This window comes from Rhinoderma darwinii, chromosome 5 (genome assembly GCF_050947455.1).
Source record: "Rhinoderma darwinii isolate aRhiDar2 chromosome 5, aRhiDar2.hap1, whole genome shotgun sequence".
NCBI classification, from domain to species: Eukaryota; Metazoa; Chordata; class Amphibia; order Anura; family Rhinodermatidae; genus Rhinoderma; species Rhinoderma darwinii.
Genome location: NC_134691.1, coordinates 7,440,091 through 7,460,907, shown reverse-complemented (window position 1 = coordinate 7,460,907; position 20,817 = coordinate 7,440,091). Strand labels below are relative to the sequence as shown.

Below are 20,817 nucleotides of genomic sequence, written 5' to 3'. Positions count from 1 at the left end.
ATCTGTCAGTACTCCTGTGTGCTATAGAGGATCTGTCAGGTCTGCTGTTTTGTAGTATTGAGGAGCGGTCAGCTCTGCTGTGTGGTGTAATATAGAGGATCTGTCAGCTCTCCTGTATTGTGTAGTATAGAGAAGCTGTCAGCTCTCCTGTGTTTTGTGGTATAGAGGATCGGTCAGCTCTCCTGTGTGGTTTAGAGGATCTGTCAGCTCTCCTGTGGGGTGTAGTATAGAGGATCTGTCAGTTCTCCTGTGTGGTGTAGAGGATCTGTCAGCTCTCCGGTGTGGTGTAGTATAGAGGAGGATTTGTCAGCTCTCCTGTGTGGTGTAGTATAGTGGAGCTGTCAGTTCTTCTGAGTGGTGTAGGGGATGTCAGCTCTCCTGTGGGGTGTAGTATAGATCTGTCAATTCTCCTGTGTGGGGTAGTGAAGAGGCGCGGTCAGCTCTCCTGTATGGTGTAGTATAGAGGATCTGTCAGTTCTCCTGTGTGGTGTAGTATAGAGGAGCTGTCCGGTCTCCTGTGTGGTGTAGTATAGCGGATCGATCAGCTCTCCTGTGTGGTGTGGTGTAGTGTAGAAGATCTGTCAGTTCTCCTGTGTGGTGTAGTATGGAGGATCTGTCAGCTCTCCTGTGTGGTGGGGTGTAGTGTAGAGGCGCTTTCAGTTCTCTTGTGTGGTGTAGTATAGAGGATCTGTCAGCTCTCCTGTGTGCTATAGAGGAGCTGTCAGCTCTCCTGTGTGGTGTAGTATAGAGGAGCTGTCAGCTCTCCTGTGTTGTGTAGTATAGAGGATTTGTCTGCTCTCCTGTGTGCTGTAGTATAGAGGATTTGTCAGCTCTCCTGTGGTGAAGTAGAGGATCTGCTAGTTCTCCTGTGTGGTGTAGTATAGAGAAGCGGTCAGCTCTCCTGTGTTGTGTGGTATAGAGGATATGTCAGCTCTACTGTGTGGTGTAGTATAGAGGATCTGTCAGCTGTCGTGTGGTGTAGTATAGAGGATCGGTCAGCTCTCCCGTATGGTTTAGAGGATCTGTCAGTTCTCCTGTGTGGTGTAGAATAGAGGAGCTGTCCGCTGTCCTGTGTGGTGTAGTATAGAGGATCAGTCAGCTCTCCTGTGTGGGGTATTATAGAGAATTGATCAGATCTCCTGTGTGATGTAGTGTAGTGTAGAGGATCTGTCAGTTCTCTTGTGTGCTATAGAGGATCTGTCAGGTCTGCTGTTTTGTAGTATTGAGGAGCGGTCAGCTCTGCTGTGTGGTGTAATATAGAGAAGCGGTCAGCTCTCCTGTGTTTTGTGGTATAGAGGAGCGGTCAGCTCTCCTGTGTTTTGTGGTATAGAGGATCGGTCAGCTCTCCTGTGTGGTGTGGTTTAGAGGATCGGTCAGTTCTCCTGTGTGGTGTAGTGTAGAGGAGCGGTCAGCTCTGCTGTGTGGTGTAGTATAGAGGAGCGGTCAGTTCTCCTGTGTGGGGTAGTTAAAAGGATCTGTCAGCTCTCCTGTGTGGTGTAGTATAGAAGATCTGTCAGCTCTCCTGTGTGGTGTAGTATAGAGGAGCTGTCAGCTCTCCTGTGTGATGTAGTATAGAGGAGCTGTTAGCTCTCCTGGGTTGTGTGGTATAGCGGATCTGTCAGCTCTCCTGTGTGGTGTAGAGGATCTGTCAGTTCTCCTGTGTGGTGTAGTATAGAGGAACTGTCAGCTCTCTTGTGTGGTGTAGTATAGAGGAGCTGTCCGCTCTCCTGTGTGGTGTAGTATAGAGGATCTGTCAGCTCTCCTGTGTGGTCTAGTATAGAGGATCTGTCAGCTCTCCTGTGTGGTGCAGTATAGAGGAGCTGTCAGCTCTCCTGTGTGGTGTAGTATAGAGGATCCGTCAGCTCTCCTGTGTGGGGTAGTGAAGAGGATCTGTCAGCTCTCCTGTGTGGTGTAGTATAGAGGATCCGTCAGCTCTCCTGTGTGGTGCAGTATAGAGGAGCTGTCAGTTCTCCTGTATAGAGCTGTTCCTGATGTCTATTCACAATCCCTGACCTTCGTTAACGTTTCTGTGGTACTTACAGCAGAGCAAAGCGTAATCTCCCTGTAACCTGTAATTTATAGCGAGATCACGCTTGCTCTGCTGTAAGTACCAAAACTTTAGTGAAGTGTCGGGATTGTGAATAGACATCCCGTCTTGGCTGGAAGGACTGTCTATTCACGGTCTAAACACTTCAGTAACGTTAATGTGTCAGTATAAGACAGCAGAGAGTGAATAACGCAGTGTCACTATGCGCTGACTAAATGAATGGAGAGGAGTGCATGACGCTGATTGGTCACTGATTGGTCAGCGTCATGCACTCCTCTGTACAACGCCCACTTGGTCTAAAGTATAAACACGCCCACTTGGGCATTAAGAAATTAATTAGCATAAAGCTAAAATCGCTCCTAACGTGGTGAAAATAGATCCTTTTTCTAAATAAAAAGCATTAGTCACCTACATTATAGCGCCGATCTCCTTATGTAGGAGACACTTATAATGTGGTGACAGAGTCTCTTTAATCCAGCGCTAAGCATCAGGCCTTCATGCAAGTAGGTGAAACTAGTTAAAAAAACAAAAACCTTTTCTTACTTTTCACCGCTGAAATGTTTTCCTGTAAAAATCCCCAAACAAAGCACAGTCTCGTAATAAAGTCTCATGCACGCGGCCGTTCCCGTAATCACAGCGCGCGTTTGTGGGCACAGCCGGCCGCATTTTTGTGCCGTGCTCCCATACAAACTATGGGAGCACGGCCTGTAAAAACCGAAAAGTAGGACATGCGCCATAATTCCTGGTATGGTACTACAGCACGGACAACCCTTCCGTAGCAATACAGAAAGGTGTCAGCAGCCAATAGAACCGGGCAGGTCCACAATTACGGAGATTTTTCACGGTCGGCTGTGTAAATTAACTCCGTCTCTGCTCATCCTATAGAATATTTCAGACAAGTTTAGGCACCGTTTGGACCATAGTTTTTTTTTTTCAAAAACCCTACAAAACTACAAGACTAATAAAAAACCCTAAAATAATTAAGATAAATAAAAACTAAATTTCATAAAATGCTGAAAGGAAAAACATCTTTTCATATATAAAAAAAATAACCTTAGTCATCTACTAGACCTACATTGAAGAGAAACTCAATCATCAATATATTGAAATCCTTTAATAACAGAATGATCTTTATACGTAGAGCGTCCCGGCTGCTCCATTGTCCACATTTAATCCGGAGATTCGGAAAAGTCCAATTTTGCTGTAATGATTAATAAATATGCGGCCGATTCCAGGACACTTCTGTAATAACTCTAAGAATCTGTACAAGGTCTTTATATTCTTCCTGAGAATAATTTATATTCCCCCCGATAAAACCCAAGGCAGGGGAATAGGGTTCAATGAAAATAGTTTGAAATAGTTTCATAATTTATTTGGGTAGTTAAGGATGTGATGTGAGAAATAAAAATAAAAAAAAAGACCCACCGCACAAGAACCTGAAAATGTGAAAAAAAAAAAAATTAGCTAAAAAAAAAATAAACGGGCAAGACAGGTGTGACAGGTGTGACAGGTGAAAGCATCTGAAATGTTAGCACGGCCGTAAGATTTATTTATAAATTATATATATTTAATATAAAAAAAATGGGATATATATAATGGCTCTGGATCTCTACACGCAAATGTTCTGTCCGCCAGCAGCGTGTTTTATACATGGCTTAAAAAAAGGGGAACAAAAAAAACCAAAAAACACCCCCCACAACCTGGCACTTTTTTCCATGTGTAAAAGTAAAAAAAAAAAATTACGATTCTCACTTTGCTTCCAATCAAAGATTCCAGATCCAAAAACAGGGAAAGTGAAAATGCAATGAGCTGGAAAGATCCATTCGAAGTCTCTCGATAGTTTCTAAGTCTTCAGAATAAAGCTTCGTAGCATATTGTGACTTAATATTAAGGAATAAAAAAAAAAAACGCCAGATTCCAGTTGCACCGGCCATCATGGATCCACATGGACGCTGCGTGCTCTCTGGCTCCCCCCTCCGAATGATTGGTATCATCGAGCCTCATTCTCCACCGGGCTCCACCATCTTTATCCTCTTTCTCCATCCACCAATGTCCTCTACCAACATTCACTCCAGTTGACGGACACACAGGGGAGGCCCAGGCCAGCGGCATCACACTTACAGGGACTTTTTTCGGGGAAAAGGATAAAACTTTTGGTGGCACCAGCCGACAAGGATCAGCACTGGAGGGGGTGGCTGCCCGCTGATGACCAGAATCGCTGGTGGAAGGCTAGACGTAATCCCAAAAGGAAAACACTTTAGACAGGAATATAACAAGAGTCTGGATCTTGGACATTTTTTAGTGCGGCCTCGACTGTCCGATCATTTTTAGTCGGGCTTGGTCAATGACGTCTAGCAAGTTCTTGGCGTCCACGGCCAGTGCGTGTGCAGCGGTCAGCATCTGCTTCTTGTACTCCTGCTGGAGACTGGTCATGACGTACTGCTGCGCTAACTTCATCTTATTGATCAGCTCCGCCAGATCGGAATTCAACAACTTCTGTGCCATTTCAATCTATAAAAAAAAAAAATTACAAAAAGTCTATGAACTTATACTGGACAGCCCCCAGGGGTCCTTGTCAGCGCCATGATCAACACTGATCGCACTGCTGCAAAGTGTTCTCTCCAATCCCGTTCCATATCAAACAGCACTCAAGCCCATGAAGTTAAGCGGGGTGTAAAAAAAAACAAAAAAAAACACCCCCCCCCCCACAAAAACAACCACACAAAACCCGAGTCATTCTCCACTTAAGCCCAGCACCACCACATTGTCTACCCCCAGGGGAAAAAATAAATCCCCATTCCTACCCCACGGAATTGATGGGTACAATAAAACATAGAGCGGGCGCACACTTACCTCTCTGTGTGTACTGGCTGGAAGAACAGGAATGGTCTCGTCAACGGTCGCTAGTAAAGTCCTCAAGGCTAAACCGACCCCCTGTGAAGCGGCAGACAGACCAATGTTTTTACTGTCTAGGACATCGCTGTATAGGTTGTGATATTAGTACATGTACCAGTCATAAACCGGATCCGAGACCTTATAGATTTACCTTCACCATTGGGACATACTCCTCCGGAGGTGCCGGCTGGATCCTACTAGACATTTCGATCACAGCTTTCACCAAACCAGTCACGTTTTCATATACTTTGTCATTTGTGCGGTCCAAGTTAGCAGTTGGGGGTGGACTGATTTCCTGTGGCTGAATCTGAAAGACATGAACACATAAAATAAACAGGCCAAAAACACCACCTCAAAACATAGACAAAAAAGGCAGCCACTAGGGGGTGCTATGCAAAAACATATTGGCGGTAAACTACATGGCCAAAAATGTTGACACACCTTCAAATTAATTTTGTCCATTCCAACCAGTCACTGGTAACAAAAATCTACCCCCCATAGAAGACACTGGAGGGGGGGGGGGGGGGTGGGGGTGTACTGCAGAGCTCAGTGACATCATGGGATGCCAGCAACACTGATTACAGGTGACCGGGGCCGCTGTAATAAATAATGATGTGAAAACATCTGGACGCAACCATAGCTCAGCTGCATAGCGGTGGCGCACAGACGCTCGGATGGGACCGCCAAGGACAAACTGCACGTGGCTGCAACATCAGTACAAGAACTGCTCATCTGAGACTTTCTGGATTCCATTACTGTGTGTTACGCTGCACAATGCCAAGTGTCTGCTGGAGTTGTGTAAAGCCACCAGAACTAGACTCTCCACCATCCAGCAGTCTAAGGCTCGTGCACACAACTGTATTACGGCTCTCTTTGGTATGAAGCCGTAATAGGTATTCCAGAGACGTGCATGAGCTATCCGTACGTAGCGAGGCATAAGGAAGTTTTGCTTCCAGAGGAGACCATCTCTTTAAATGCCGAGACTAACAGAGCCTGTATGGCAGTGCATGGATGATGTATGGCTCTTCTCTAAAGGAGGCTTTGCCATGTGCATGAGCCCATTGAGAGGATTTCTGTGACTATAATATTGGAGGTGTGACTACTGGCACCCCCGTCAAACGGCCGACTGAAGGGGCTGCAGCAAGTGCTGTGTCACCTTCATTGTTTACCAGGTACAGCGCCGTATTTTTTTGGTAGTGGCCGTGCCTGGTACTGCAGCCCAGTCCCTTTCAAGATAATGAACAGAGCTGCAATACCAGACACAGCCACTACCAAATGTATGGCGCTGTACCTGCTTAAAAATGAAGGGGGGCGTGGTGATCACTGTAGTGAGTTGAGGCCATCAATATTATAGTCCGGAGAGCCCCTTTAAGGATAAATCTGGGTTTGGCAGATTTCAGGACAACACTTCCTGCCTGAATGTGTAAAGTAAAGTCTGGTGGTGGAGGGATAATAGTCTTCATAGTCTGGGCCACTAAGTTCCAGTAAAGGAGGATTGCGAGCTTTCAGGTTTGGGGCAACAGCTTGAGAAAGGCCCTTATTTGCCCAAAAGTCAGGTTCCAAAAAAAAAAGAATTTGTCAAACTTGTTGTGGAAGAACTCAACTGCGCAGTCTTGACCTCATCAAACACCTTTGAGAATAATTGGAACGCCAACTATGAGCCGGAACCTCATCGCCCAACATGGGCTCCCGACCTGACTAAAGTTCTCGAGTCTGAACGCCCGTGACTACCCGCACCAAGAAGAGGGGAGACTGATGTAGTATGGACCAGGCTTTATAAAGAGGTTTACTCGGATGTGATTTTCGGGGTGCACATAGTTTTGGCCATGAGTAGATATAATAGAAGTATAAAAGCCACTATTGCGATCTGTGGGTCTGTAAAGGTCTAATAAAAATAACAGAAAAACCCCAAAAACAAACATCAAAGTGTGTGGAAAACTCTCTCCGGATTCTCTACAGGGTTAAGAGTGCGAGCGGCGCTGAGGTTTGGCACACGTTGGGCTCTTTGTGTTGGTTACACATGTTGGTTACTAACCACATCTGACATGAGGACTCTCTACGTGATGAGTGTTTAATGCAAACACAGACTGAACCAAGAGTCCTGAAGGGACCGCGGGCCCAAAAATAGGAGGGGGGGGGGGGGGTCTATTGACACAAAGTGCTAACCCAAAACTTGTTTATATAGCCTTTTCAGAGCTCCATCACAACAGAAACTAATCCCTTAACCAAGGGTACAATTAAGACGTGTGTGGGTGGGTGGGGGGGGACGAGGACGAGGCAAAAATTCTATCAATAAATGAAAACGTACCCAACAAGAAAGACGGAAAACGACAGAGATTTTTTTTTTTTTAGAAACAGCGCTGCACAGGTATACAGGTTGTGATTGGTTTTCTCGCTCAGCTCCTTCAAGCAGAATGAGGTTGAGCTGTAATACCACAAACAACCTGAAAAACAAGTGTGGCGCTGTTGGAACAAAAAAAAAAAAGCAGTAATGTTTTGCTAATTCTGTACATCCCCTTTACGAAGTACTAGAATTTTTTAATAAAAAAAAAAAAAAAGTTTTCATATTTTTAAAATGAAATAGTATTATTTTTTTTTCATTGCTACGGTACTGAAGACTTCAGTTCTACAAAAATTTGTGTCTGTCCCCAACATTAGACCAAAAGGCTCACACACACACAAAGTGCTTACCCGCCACGGCTAAATTCGAGTGAGGGATAGAGGATTAATAAAGTTTTACCGGAGCAAAATAAAAAGGGGGAAAAAAAACAAACAAAGAAAACAGAAAATTAATAAATGCAGCGATCCATGCAGAATAAATACAGAGATGAAAACACAAAAGATGCCGTATGTGGAGGGGGCAGGGACTGCTGTGCCCGTATGTGGAGGGGGCAGGGACTGCTGTGCCATTATGGGAGGGGATGGGGGAGGCGCTCCTGATTTACTCGCAGCAATACAGGCCAGGAAATACTCGCAGCATATTAACGCAAATAGGAATGGTTTCTAAGCGCCCCGTAGCTACGTTCTCCGCCTGAATGTGGCAGCTACTGCCCATTTGGTAGAGGTCCCGGAGGTGGATACGCCGTAAATGTCTAACATCCATTGCTATTCTTTTTTAGGGCAAATCTCTGTGACCGTGTCCTCCAATCAGATGTGAACAACTAGCAAATAATACACGAATAATAACAACAAAGAAAAATATATGACACATACACATCTCAATCAAAATGCCACCAGAAAACGGCCCATTTTCACAAAACCGTCCTTAAAGGGATTGTCCAGTTTAGAAAAACCCATGTCCATACCCCCTATTAGTAAATTGAGATAATATTGGGGGGTCCTCTGTTCAGGATCCTCATCTCTTGGCCAGTGTGGAGAGCGGTTACATAGAGTGTCTCTCTCTGGAGGACCCGTCTTGTATTACACAGAGAAAACATTGATATGAATGGACACTGTGTAATGCTTCATTTCTCCTCTGGTGGCGCTGCAGAGAAACTAAACACTTACTGCCAGGTTTCCCAACAGATTATAGCTGATCGCTGGAGGTCCCAACAGGACGACACTTTGCGATCTGCTTATTATCAAAGACCCTTCTTACAAGTAGCGATTGTCCAAAAAAGAGAACCCCTTTAATCTGGGATCACCCTCTACAGAAGGAACGTGAAGCCATCGAAAAGAAAGGAAAAAAACATCCAAATCAACAAAATCACAAAAGAATCTAGAAAAGTAAACATACAAAATTCAGCTTTCCCGGGTTCTCCCACAATTTTATTTCGATTTTTTTATACAATTTCCAGTTATTTGGGACCTGTATGATTTCTGGTATAAACACCATTAATATTCACGTATCATTGCCCCTTGTTATCAGCGGATAGAAGTGACTATACACCGGGACGTGATGCCCTCGGCCTGAGATTCTGTAAATATAGTGTATCAGTCAGTCACCTGACATCAACCTCCACTTTATATTGAAGGATGGCACTGCCCGCCATGGGGTGTTACACAGCAGTACTGCACACATGCGGCTGCTTTGTGCATACTCTGTGGCTTGGCGGCACCGCAGGGCTGGCAGGAACCTCTCAAAACCTCGCTGAGTGGTCAGCTCGCGGCTCTGGGAGAAGGAATCCATGAAACAGACAAATTTCCATGGAAAATCACGGACGTCTCAATATATGCCAGAAACTGCGAGGAGCGAAGACTAAAAATAGACCCGCCTGTCACCAGCTGCTCCACGTCCAGCACAAAACAGGAGCGTATTCTACTGAACACACCTCTGCCAAGAGGTGCTATGAGAGCCCCAATATCAGAGTCCTGCCCCCCCAGGTGTCAGTGTGTCATTATCCTGTACCCCAAATGTCATTATCCTGCACCCCACAAGTGTCATCGTGTCATTATCCTGCAGCCCAAGTGTCAGCGTGTCATCCTGCAGCCCAAGTGTCAGCGTGTCATTATCCTGCAGCCCAAGTGTCAGCGTGTCATTATCCTGCAGCCCAAGTGTCAGCGTGTCATTATCCTGCAGCCCAAGTGTCAGCGTGTCATTATCCTGCAGCCCAAGTGTCAGCGTGTCATTATCCTGCAGCCCAAGTGTCAGCGTGTCATTATCCTGCAGCCCAAGTGTCAGCGTGTCATTATCCTGCAGCCCAAGTGTCAGCGTGCCATTATCCTGCAGCCCAAGTGTCAGCGTGCCATTATCCTGCAGCCCAAGTGTCAGCGTGCCATTATCCTGCAGCCCAAGTGTCAGCGTGTCATTATCCTGTACCCCAAGTGTCAGCGTGTCATTATCCTGTACCCCAAGTGTCATTATCCTGCACCCCAAATGTCATTATCCTGCACCCCACAAGTGTCAGCGTGTCATTATCCTGCAGCCCAAGTGTCAGCGTGTCATTATCCTGCAGCCCAAGTGTCAGCGTGTCATTATCCTGCAGCCCAAGTGTCAGCGTGTCATTATCCTGCAGCCCAAGTGTCAGCGTGCCATTATCCTGCAGCCCAAGTGTCAGCGTGCCATTATCCTGCAGCCCAAGTGTCAGCGTGTCATTATCCTGTACCCCAAGTGTCAGCGTGTCATTATCCTGTACCCCAAGTGTCATTATCCTGCACCCCAAATGTCATTATCCTGCACCCCACAAGTGTCATCGTGTCATTATCCTGCAGCCCAAGTGTCAGCGTGTCATTATCCTGCAGCCCAAGTGTCAGCGTGTCATTATCCTGCAGCCCAAGTGTCAGCGTGCCATTATCCTGTACCCCAAGTGTCAGCGTGTCATTATCCTGTACCCCAAGTGTCATTATCCTGCACCCCACAAGTGTCATCGTGTCATTATCCTGCAGCCCAAGTGTCAGCGTGTCATTATCCTGCAGCCCAAGTGTCAGCGTGTCATTATCCTGCAGCCCAAGTGTCAGCGTGTCATTATTCTGCAGCCCAAGTGTCAGCGTGTCATTATCCTGCAGCCCAAGTGTCAGCGTGTCATTATCCTGCAGCCCAAGTGTCAGCGTGTCATTATCCTGCAGCCCAAGTGTCAGCGTGCCATTATCTTGCACCCCAAGTGTGCGTGTCATTATCTTGCACCCCAAGTGTCGCGTGTCATTATCCTGTACCCCAAGTGTCGGCGTGTCATTATCCTGTACCCCAAGTGTCGGCGTGTCATTATCCTGTACCCCAAGTGTCGGCGTGTCATTATCCTGTACCCCAAGTGTCGGCGTGTCATTATCCTGTACCCCAAGTGTCGGCGTGTCATTATCCTGTACCCCAAGTGTCGGCGTGTCATGATCCTGTACCCCAAGTGTCAGCGTGTCATTATCCTGTACCCCAAGTGTCAGCGTGTCATTATCCTGTACCCCAAGTGTCAGCGTGTCATTGTCCTGTACCCCAAGTGTCAGTGTGTCATTGTCCTCCCCCCTCGTGATCTAGCAGATGGCGGATACGGTAGATAACCTCATGTGTCGCTTCCGGATGATCATTTTTTGTACACAGTCCCTCGGTCCTAAGAATACTCATATCTGGCATCTCATGTTATTCTCTGCGGTTGTATCGCTGCCGATGTAAAGATTTTATATTTATACTTGATATCACACATCTTGGGAAACAACCTGCCGTATATTACAACATGCAAAGAAAAGCAGATCTGCCGGCTCATCCCTGGTCAACCAGCCCAACTAAAATGGAACTTGGTGCTTGTCCCTAATGTTCTTTTCTAGGTCCCGCAGTTTGCAACTACGTCACCGGGAAGCCTAAACGGCCGGGATCAGAGGATCCTCTGATCCTGGCGATAAAAGAGAGAGCCGAGCCGTCAGACCCTGCAGGGCGGCACAGGACGCAGCGATGTTAGAGAACGACCTCCGTAAATAGAAGTATTGCCAATGATAAATGTTAAAACGACTCTTCCTGCACGGTGACTTGTCAGACACCCCTCAAATCTGTTACAGCGAAAACTAAACCCCTTCTACATGTAGATCTGCAGCTTGAGAAGATGTAGTGCAGCCGGACATTGTGCGTGTCTCTTCCTGGTGTGATGTCAGAGCTGTGCGCTTCTAGCCAATCAGGTGTCTCCTTACGTCTCCTCCCCCTCTCAGAGCATACAGCGAAAAGCTGCAGCTGCATCCCCCTCCTATCCCTTCAACCTGTTCTTGATTTTTTTGGGGGGACGGAGGTGCTTTTTTTTTGTTTGTTTTTTTCCTGGCAGGGAAAGGAGAAACACCGGCTTCTGGAAGGTGAAAAAGATGTCACTTCCCCTAATAAGAAATATTACAAGGTTTCATATAGTCACATGTACTACTAATTTATGGGAATAAAAAAAACACAAAAAAAAACGCCCAAAAAACTAAAACCAATCAACTTAAAAAACATGTTATAATGACAATATTACCAACACTTTTCTCATCCACATTCCTATAACAAATGAACATACAAAAGGAGAACCGCAAGACGCCAACGACTCAAGCAGCTGCTATTTTGACGCAAAAGTTAGGGTATGTTCACACGCAGTGACCAGAAACGTCTGAAAATACGGAGCAGTTTCCAGGCGAAAACGGCTCCTGATTTTCAGACTTGACAGCGACGCGTAAAATAAAGGCTCGTGGGAACAGAACACCGTAAAACCCATTGCAAGCAACGGGCAGATGTTTGTAGGCGTATTAGGGGCGTTTTTTCAGGCGTAAATCGAGGCATAAAACGCCCAAATTACGTCTGAAAACAGTGTGTGTGAACATACCCTTATAGGATAAGTTAGTTTATATTGATGGACGCAGATCAGGTGACCCCACAATTGTATTTTATATAACGAGGGTCAACCAAAGGCCCCTACACGTGGAGATCTCATGGCGCAGGTTCTCACCTTTACTCCCTCGTTGTAGCCGTCCCCCGCACTGTTCAGCCCGGCCAGGTTACTGAGGTGACTGGGAGCCCCCGGGCGAGGAGGTTTCTTTGGTGGAGCCGAGTGATCTGAAAATGTAGGAAATGGAGTCTGTGTTACAATGCAATATTGTCAAAATTAATCTGCATGATATAAGATTAATTATTAAGTCGAGGTGATACAGGGGGCGGGGTGACCAGACTATCGCCCGGTAATCACCCTGAATGATTTGGCGGAGGACCATACTGTGGACAGATCTCTTAAGGAACGCCAAGAGGTGGATAAAGATCTCCCGAGAGGTAAATACTCTGGCCCACATGGCCGACATCACCTTTATTAAAAAACATAGGGTGATGTGTTGCTTTCCCTCTATACGGTCATTTATCTCTGTCATTCCCAAACCAGAAAAACCCCGCTGATCAGGGGTCCTGTGTCCCGTTACTACTCGAAGCCTAGAGTGTGATGGAAATAGCCAACCGTTTCCGTCTGTCTCCTATACAGGTCTATGGAGATGTCAGAACTTATTGGTTGGAATACCCCTTTAAATCTATACTGTCCATGCTTGTCGGGAGCCACGTAGCAGTAGCGTCATTGATACATGAGCTCCACTTTTTGTAGCATTTTCCCCCGGCAGTCAGCACTGATTCACTTCCGGTACCATCAGGGTGACCCACATATCGCTTGCTCACCTGGCTTTCCAACGGGCTGATAGATGTGCTGGTTACCTGCCTGCAAAACACAAAAAACTTCATTTACATCTTGTCCTTGAAACAGCAGGAAACAAACAAAAGAGGACACATGGACACAAATTGTAGGTTATGCTGCAATAGTGAATCTAGAAGCCAGGAACGAATACGGAGGGGGGGGTGGGGGGGAGAAGAGTCCCGCAATCCGGGGGGGGGGGGGGGGGGGAAAGAGTCCCGCAATCCGGGGGGGGGGGGGGAAAGAGCCCCGCAATCCGGGGGGGGGGGGGGGGGGGAAAGAGCCCCGCAATCCGGGGGGGGGGGGAAGGGTCCCGCAATCCGGGGGGGGGGGGGGGGGGAAGAGTCCCGCAATCCGGGGGGGGGGGGGGGGGAAGAGTCCCGCAATCCCGGGGGGGGGAGAGTCCCGCAATCCCGGGCGGGGGGGGGAAAGAGTCCCGCAATCCGGGGGGGGGGGGGGGAAAGAGTCCCGCAATCCGGGGGGGGGGGGGGGAAAGAGTCCCGCAATCCGGGGGGGGGGGGGGGAAAGAGTCCCGCAATCCGGGGGGGGGGGGGGGGGGAAAGAGTCCCGCAATCCGGGGGGGGGGGGGGGAAGGGTCCCGCAATCCGGGGGGGGAGGGGGGGGGAGGGGTCCCGCAATCCGGGGGGGGAGGGGGGGGGAGGAGTCCCGCAATCCGGGGGGGGGGGGGGGGGGAGGAGTCCCGCAATCCCGGGGGGGGGGGGGGAAGAGTCCCGCAATCCCGGGGGGGGGGGGGGGTGAAGAGTCCCGCAATCCCGGGGGGGGGGGGGGGAAAGAGTCCCGCAATCCCGGGGGGGGGGGGGGAAAGAGTCCCGCAATCCCGGGGGGGGGGGGGGGGGAAGGAGTCCCGCAATCCCGGGGGGGGGGGGGGGGGGGAAAGAGTCCCGCAATCCCGGGGGGGGGGGGGGAAAGAGTCCCGCAATCCCGGGGGGGGGGGGGGGGGAAGAGTCCCGCAATCCCGGGGGGGGGGAAAGAGTCCCGCAATCCGGGGGGGGGGGGGGGAAAGAGTCCCGCAATCCCGGGGGGGGGGGAAAGAGTCCCGCAATCCCGGGGGGGGGGGGGGGAAAGAGTCCCGCAATCCCGGGGGGAAAGAGTCCCGCAATCCCGGGGGGGAAGAGTCCCGCAATCCCGGGGGGGAAGAGTCCCGCAATCCCGGGGGGGAAGAGTCCCGCAATCACGGGGGGGAAGAGTCCCGCAATCCCGGGGGGGAAGAGTCCCGCAATCCCGGGGGGGAAGAGTCCCGCAATCCCGGGGGGGAAGAGTCCCGCAATCCCGGGGGGGAAGAGTCCCGCAATCCCGGGGGGGAAGAGTCCCGCAATCCCGGGGGGGAAGAGTCCCGCAATCCCGGGGGGGAGAGTCCCGCCTCTTGTTGACTCCACATGGAACGTACGTTGCTATTCACTACGTTTACATTAATTTGAGTTACACAGAAACGATTTAAGAACTGGCAAGAAATACATTTTTTTGATCCTCGGGTATTTTTCCACCGGTGACCCGCAGAAGGTCAATGTACCATTATCATCATATAAAAGTCCCGCTGAGAGTATTAATAGCTCGTGTTAATTGGCAATCGGCAGACAACTCTCTTCTCAAGCGTCTGATAAATAGATTCCAAAAATAGTTTGGGGATAAACAATGAGATTACGAGAAAAACATCCATAAAATTGATGTAAATTGTATATAAATCAAAACAGGCAAAAAAAAAAAAGCCCCATCAGGGTTCACATGAACATTCCTCCTCCCCCATCCCCCGCCCGGTTTCGAGGGCTTGTCTAGGATTAGAAATACTTTGCTGCTTTTTTTTTTTTCTCCAGAGAAAACCCATTTAATAAGATTTACAATTTATTTTTCCTCCTTTTTGGTTTTCTTCAAACGAGCTATTTATACCCTACAGGGGGGGGGGGGGGTTCTAGTGCATCATGGGATATAGAAGGACAATGTTCTCCTTGGGAATCCTAAAAGATTTATTTGAGAAATAGAAGACAAAAAACTAAAGCACATGGAATTTTTTGTTCTAAATAGTTAGTTTTAAAAAAAAAAAAATAATCTTCTGATCAGTTTGGCTTTCAAATTTTCATCTTCACAATCTCTGCTTGTTGTCAGTAAATAGAAACATTTTCTTTTATTGTCCTGACCTAGTCCTGCTCGTGCAGCTTGCTACAACGTATCAATGACAGTAAGAGCGGGAGTCGGGACAGGGGAGAGCGGAGCTGCGGTCATGTTTTGTTCACAGGGGGCACAACGGAGGGAATCGATCAATCATCTCATAAGACGTCAGCGAAGATTGCGCCAAATTTCTCCAAATTGCACATGTGATAATTAGTTTGGTACAACTTGCTTCGCCACATCAGACACATTCCTCCGCCTCCGATCAGCTCATGGGTGACATTTACGTACAGATATAATTAGGGCAAAAAAAATTACGCACACCATTAATCAATCTGGCGCATCTCATTACTCTTAGCCACTCCCCTTTCTTAATCTACCACATGTATGTAAGTAGGTAGAATGGAATCAGTCTCCAGAAAATTGATTTGTAGTCAGTTACCATGGAGACACATAGGTTTGCATAGGTGCTGTATACACAAAACGATAGGAGATTTTTAACGAAGACTATTTAAGTAAAAGACATGGCGGCGAACAGCGCGACGTTCCTGCTGCCTGTCTTCTCTCGGGCCTGTGAAGTACAAGCCAGGAGAAATGTGCTCTGGCTGCAGCAGTGACGAGATCTCAGCTCTGAGGCTGGAGAGTCTTAGGGAGTGGAATTTTGCTGCTGTCGTCTTATCTAAACCTTGGATTAATCCAACTCTCCTTTCATGGACTTCCAACCACAGGCATTCGGCGAGCTCATCAGCCCCGGGAAGCAGAAGGTCGAGGATTTCATGGGATGAGAAAGGAATCCAGACCAGAGTAAAATATTTGTCTGTCACCAGGAGAGAGAAAAGTCTCCAGACGTCTCTATTGTCACAGCGCCGAGGCCGAGCTACGGGAGGGGTCCGGAGTCCTGAAGGGGGGGGGGGGGGGAAGAGTCTCAAGACACAAGATTGTATTCTCATTCTGGGAAAGCTGGGTGACAAGTTACCGGTTACCCACCTTTCCAAGACTCCGGAACGGCAATGTGCCGACTTATTGCCCTCAATCACCATCTGCTGCAGAAATGCTTTTCAGGACTCTAGAAAAGCTGGGTGACAAGTTGGGTTTGCATTACAGCTCACCACAGGAGCGGTAACCCACATTGTCCAGGATAGCATTGGGGCCTACATATTCACATAACCAATTCTCATACTACTCACATTTGCTCTTCTGGACTCTAGAAAGGCTGGGTGAACAGTTAGGTTTTCATCACAGCCCCCCATAGAAGCCGTTACCTACCTTTCCAACACTCCAGAATGGCAATGTGCCGACTTATGCACTCAATATTACGAACACTCATACTGCAGCTGATAGGTTACTCAGGACTCTAGGAAAGTTGGGTGACAAGTCGGGTTTGCAGAATGGCAATGCTGCCTACTTATGAACTGTCACCCCCAACTCTCATACTGCTGCAGATCGGTTACTCAGGAGTCTAGGAAAGCTGGGTGACAAATTGTGTTTGCATTATAGCTTGCCAAAGGAGCTGTCACCCACCTTTCCCAGACTCCAGAATGGCAACGGTGCCTACATATTCACATAACTAACTCTCATACTGCTTCACACATGTTATTCTCTAGGAAACTTGGGTGACAAGTTCAGTTTGCAATATCGCTCGCCACAAGAGCTGTCCCCCATCTTTTCCAGAATCCAGAATGGCAATGTTGCCCAATTATGCACGTAACAACCCCCAACTCTCATACTGCTTCCGATAGGCTGTTCAGGAGCTGGGTGACCGCCCGGTCGGACCAGTAACAGTGGCCATGCCCGTTACCCACGACAACCAGCGCAAGAAAGAACGGCCCTCGATGCTTCCTCATTAGCAGACAATTAGGGTAATAAGGGGACTACGAATAGTAAAGAGAGGGCGGAGCGTCACCCGCAGAGCATCACCCGCAGAGCATCAGCCGCAGAGCATCAGCCGCAGAGCATCAGCCGCAGAGCATCAGCCGCAGAGCATCAGCCGCAGAGCATCAGCCGCAGAGCATCAGCCGCAGAGCATCAGCCGCAGAGCATCCGCTCCAAAATAACCAAATGGGTCATAACAGAAGTTCTGTTCATTACATGCAGATCACAAGGGGGGGGGGGGGGCTGGGCTTTCACACCTCCAACAGAAAGGAAATACACAGTCACCACCCAAGAAACCGCACAGAAAAACCTTCAAGCCCCACCTAACACTGCTACATAGAGCCAACTGAAACGTGCGCACAACGGATGAAGCAGAGCCCAAGTTGTCATTTAAGAGTTTTAGATGTAAATAAGGCTTCATCATTGTAAAATTAGAAACGTTCTGCAGCTTTAACATAGTTTTTATTTATTCTGCGCCATTCTCAAGATCTCTGCTTGCAGTCAGTGAATGAAAAAGATGATTGTTTACACCTAGCAGCTGAAAACCTGTAGAGACCTAACACTTCTCACAGCTGAGGGTTTGCTACAATTGTATCCAGTCTAGACAATCCTCTGTGAAATAAACACATCAGCAGCACAACGATCTTTCCTGCCCTGATAGTTTGTTACAATGTATCAGCCTATAATTCAGAAGGATTGCCTACACTGGATACAATTCTAGCAAACTGTTAGACCTAGTATTTGCGTACAGCCTCTACATGTAAACAAACAGGATCCCATTCACTGACAGCAAGCAGAGTTCTTGAAAAATGGTGAGGAATTGTAACAAAGTCTATTAGAAAGCTGCAGAACTTTTCATGATACTATGATTAACCTGTAATTACGCTAGACTGTAATCTGGATGCTGCAGAGCTGACTGAGCGCAATCGATCCCTACATATTCCTTACGTTCTAATAACGGCTGCGCAACACAAATGTCAACAACCCCCCGGGGATAGAAAGCGGGCACTTACCGGACACTGTATGCTGCCATCAACGTGGTCGATGCTGCCATGGGAAAGCCGGACGTCAGGCTTCTAAAGAAAATAAAAATAAAAATTCTTTATAAAATAACCAAAAATAAATCAAATACAAATTTAAAAAAACAAAAAAAAAAAAGTTCATAAAAAATAAATAAATATTCCACTGCTTTTTAAACCGCTCGGTCCGAAGGTTATTTTTTCTGCATCTTCAGGGTGCTTAACAAAAACAAATCCCAAAAAGAATTCCCATCTCTTTAAGCCGTACCATTCGGCCCACACAACACTTGAAGACTTGCATGGCGAGCGGAGGATTTGTGCGCGGTCCCTGAGCTGCTTCTTGAAAAACAAACAGAAGACGAGTTGCAGCATTAATTCCAGTTTCCTGCGGGAGGGCGGCTGATGTGCGCTCGTCTTGGCTGCAGCCGCCGGAGTGGAAGTGGGGCCAATTACTGACTGGTTTTAGCATTGCACAAGCTGAGGAGGGAGTTTGAGATACAGGAAGAGCGAGGAGAGCAGCGGCAGCGGCGGCACAGATGATCATAAATAATCATCCGAGCGCGCTGTGCCCCAGATAACGGGAACACGTCCATACATTGGGGTAACGCGTGCTTCACGCTTCCCGAGACCTGAGTCACGGGATCCATCGGAGATGACGTGATCAGAGCGGAGGCAAGTCATGAAGACGTGATGTGTGCCACCCCCTGCCCTCAGGAACGCACAGGGCGAATCTATAGGATGGGCGTAGTGCAGCACCTGTATGACAGGCCAGAGAGCGGTGCCATTTAAAGAGACAGTAACCTAGCAAACACCCGTCTAGCCAAACCTGGAGGGGGTCACAGTCTTACAAGATGTGAAAGGTCACGGCTGCCCTGACGCATTTTTATATTTCGGGACTGACAGAAAGGGGAGGGACTTGATTTGCTCAGTGCCAATCGCACCCCCCTTCCTGATTAGCCGCCTATGTCTTCGCACCCATTGGGGAAATTTCTGTCGCAAGATGCATGAATTTACAAATCGGTGAAAATGGCGCGAGGTTCTGCAGCAGCCAGTTGCTGGAACTCTTTGTAAAAAGAAGGGGGAAGTTCATGTGAGACAGCCAGTGCTTGATTTTGGGATCCCTCCTGCACTTTAAAAATAATATTTGCACCAAGTGGAGTGTGCGTTATAGAGTACGCGGTCGCAGCTGCTGCAGGATTTCTTTCCAATGAGTAGGAGGGGACTTCAGATGAATAGTTCACTTAGTGGAAAGAGTAGACAGCACCTGAGGACGCAGCAGCGGGGAGGGGCGCTCATACATAAGAAGTGATCGCTCTTCCGCGGATATCTGCCCTTGGGGGAAAGATTGGGAGACCCCATACACACAAGATAATGGGCCGATCCTGTTGGGACACCAATCAGCTTCAGGGTCAGGGTAGGGGACAGTAATGGCGAGCCTGGATATAAATGGCAGACGTCTCCCAGAGGAGGGGGCCGACCTCACTAAATCCCACAAGTGGTTTCAAAAAGAGGAAAAAAAACATTTCAGGCTGTTATGCAAATGATTGGTCAAAAGATGTCAAAATATCCGTCATTTCTAAAAAAAACACGGCGAGACCCTATACATATTTATGGGGACTCTTAACTGAAGCTGCAGAGCGACTCTTTAAGAAGAACGCAAAGACCTAAAATGCTACAAAAAAAACAACTTGATCACCATGGGCTTCATGACCGTTCCTACAAAAGGCTTTCACCCATCTTTTCCACACTCCTGAATAACAATCTAGTATTATAATGTATGCATCTTGTATATAGGGGCAGTATTATAGTAGTTATATTCTTGTATATAGGGGCAGTATTATAGTAGTTATATTCTTGTATATAGGGGCAGTATTATAGTAGTTATATTCTTGTATGTAGGGGGCAGTATTATAGTAGTTATATTCTTGTATATAGGAGCAGTATTATAGTAGATATATTCTTGTATATAGTGAGCAGTATTATAGTAGTTATATTCTTGTATATAGGGGGCAGTATTATAGTAGTTATATTCTTGTATATAGGGAGCAGTATTATAGTAGTTATATTCCTGTATATAGGGGAAGTATTATAGTAGTTATATTCTTGTATATAGGAGCAGTATTATAGTAGTTATATTCTTGTATATAGGAGCAGTATTATAGTAGTTATATCCTTGTATAGAGGAGCAGTATTATAGTAGTTATATTCTTGTATATAGGAGCAGTATTATAGTAGTTATATTCTTGTATATAGGGGGCAGTATTATAGTAGTTATATTCTTGTATATAGGGGCAGTATTATAGTAGTTATATTCTTGTATATAGGAGCAGTATTATAGTAGTTATATGCTTGTATATAGGAGCAGTATTATAGTATTTATATTCTTGTATATAGAGGCAGTATTATAGTAGTTATATTCTTGTATATAGGAGACAGTATTATAGTAGTTATATTCTTGTATATAGGAGCAGTATTATAGTAGTTATATTCTTGTATATAGGGGCAGTATTATAGTAGTTATATTCTTGTATATAGGGGCAGTATTATAGTAGTTATATTCTTGTATATAGGAGCAGTATTATAGCAGTTATATTCTTGTATATAGGAGCAGTATTATAGTAGTTATATTCTTGTATATAGTGGGCAGTATTATAGTAGTTATATTCTTGTATATAGGGGCAGTATTATAGTAGTTATATTCTTGTATATATGAGCAGTATTATAGTAGTTATATTCTTGTATATATGGGGCAGTATTATAGTAGTTATGTTCTTGTATATAGTGGCAGTATTATAGTAGTTATATTCTTGTA

The 20,817-nt window shown here is 46.9% G+C and overlaps 1 protein-coding gene across 1 annotated transcript; it reads right to left on the bottom strand.

Annotated features, from left to right (window-relative positions):
- Window positions 1-3,144: 3,144 nt before the first annotated feature.
- Window positions 3,145-18,489, bottom strand: LOC142651249 (focal adhesion kinase 1-like). Its single transcript, XM_075825695.1, has 7 exons — window positions 18,274-18,489; window positions 18,000-18,062; window positions 12,978-13,017; window positions 12,271-12,377; window positions 5,094-5,249; window positions 4,901-4,981; window positions 3,145-4,558 (listed from the first exon to the last, which is right to left on the bottom strand). The coding sequence occupies exons 1-7, from the start codon at window positions 18,472-18,474 to the stop codon at window positions 4,346-4,348; spliced, it is 861 nt and encodes a 286-aa protein (XP_075681810.1). The 5' UTR covers window positions 18,475-18,489; the 3' UTR covers window positions 3,145-4,345.
- Window positions 18,490-20,817: the final 2,328 nt, after the last annotated feature.

What these genes read in the sequence shown, in the direction of transcription:
- LOC142651249 (XM_075825695.1), bottom strand. Translation starts at nt 18,474, where the DNA reads ATGCTAAAACCAGTCAGTAATTGGCCCCACTTCCACTCCGGCGGCTGC. An exon ending in AGTGTTGTGTGGGCCGAATG is followed by an intron (nt 18,063 to 18,273) that starts GTACGGCTTAAA and finishes TATTTTCTTTAG; the next exon opens with AAGCCTGACGTCCGGCTTTC. An exon ending in CAGCCAGTACACACAGAGAG is followed by an intron (nt 4,559 to 4,900) that starts GTAAGTGTGCGC and finishes TTTTTTTTATAG; the next exon opens with ATTGAAATGGCACAGAAGTT.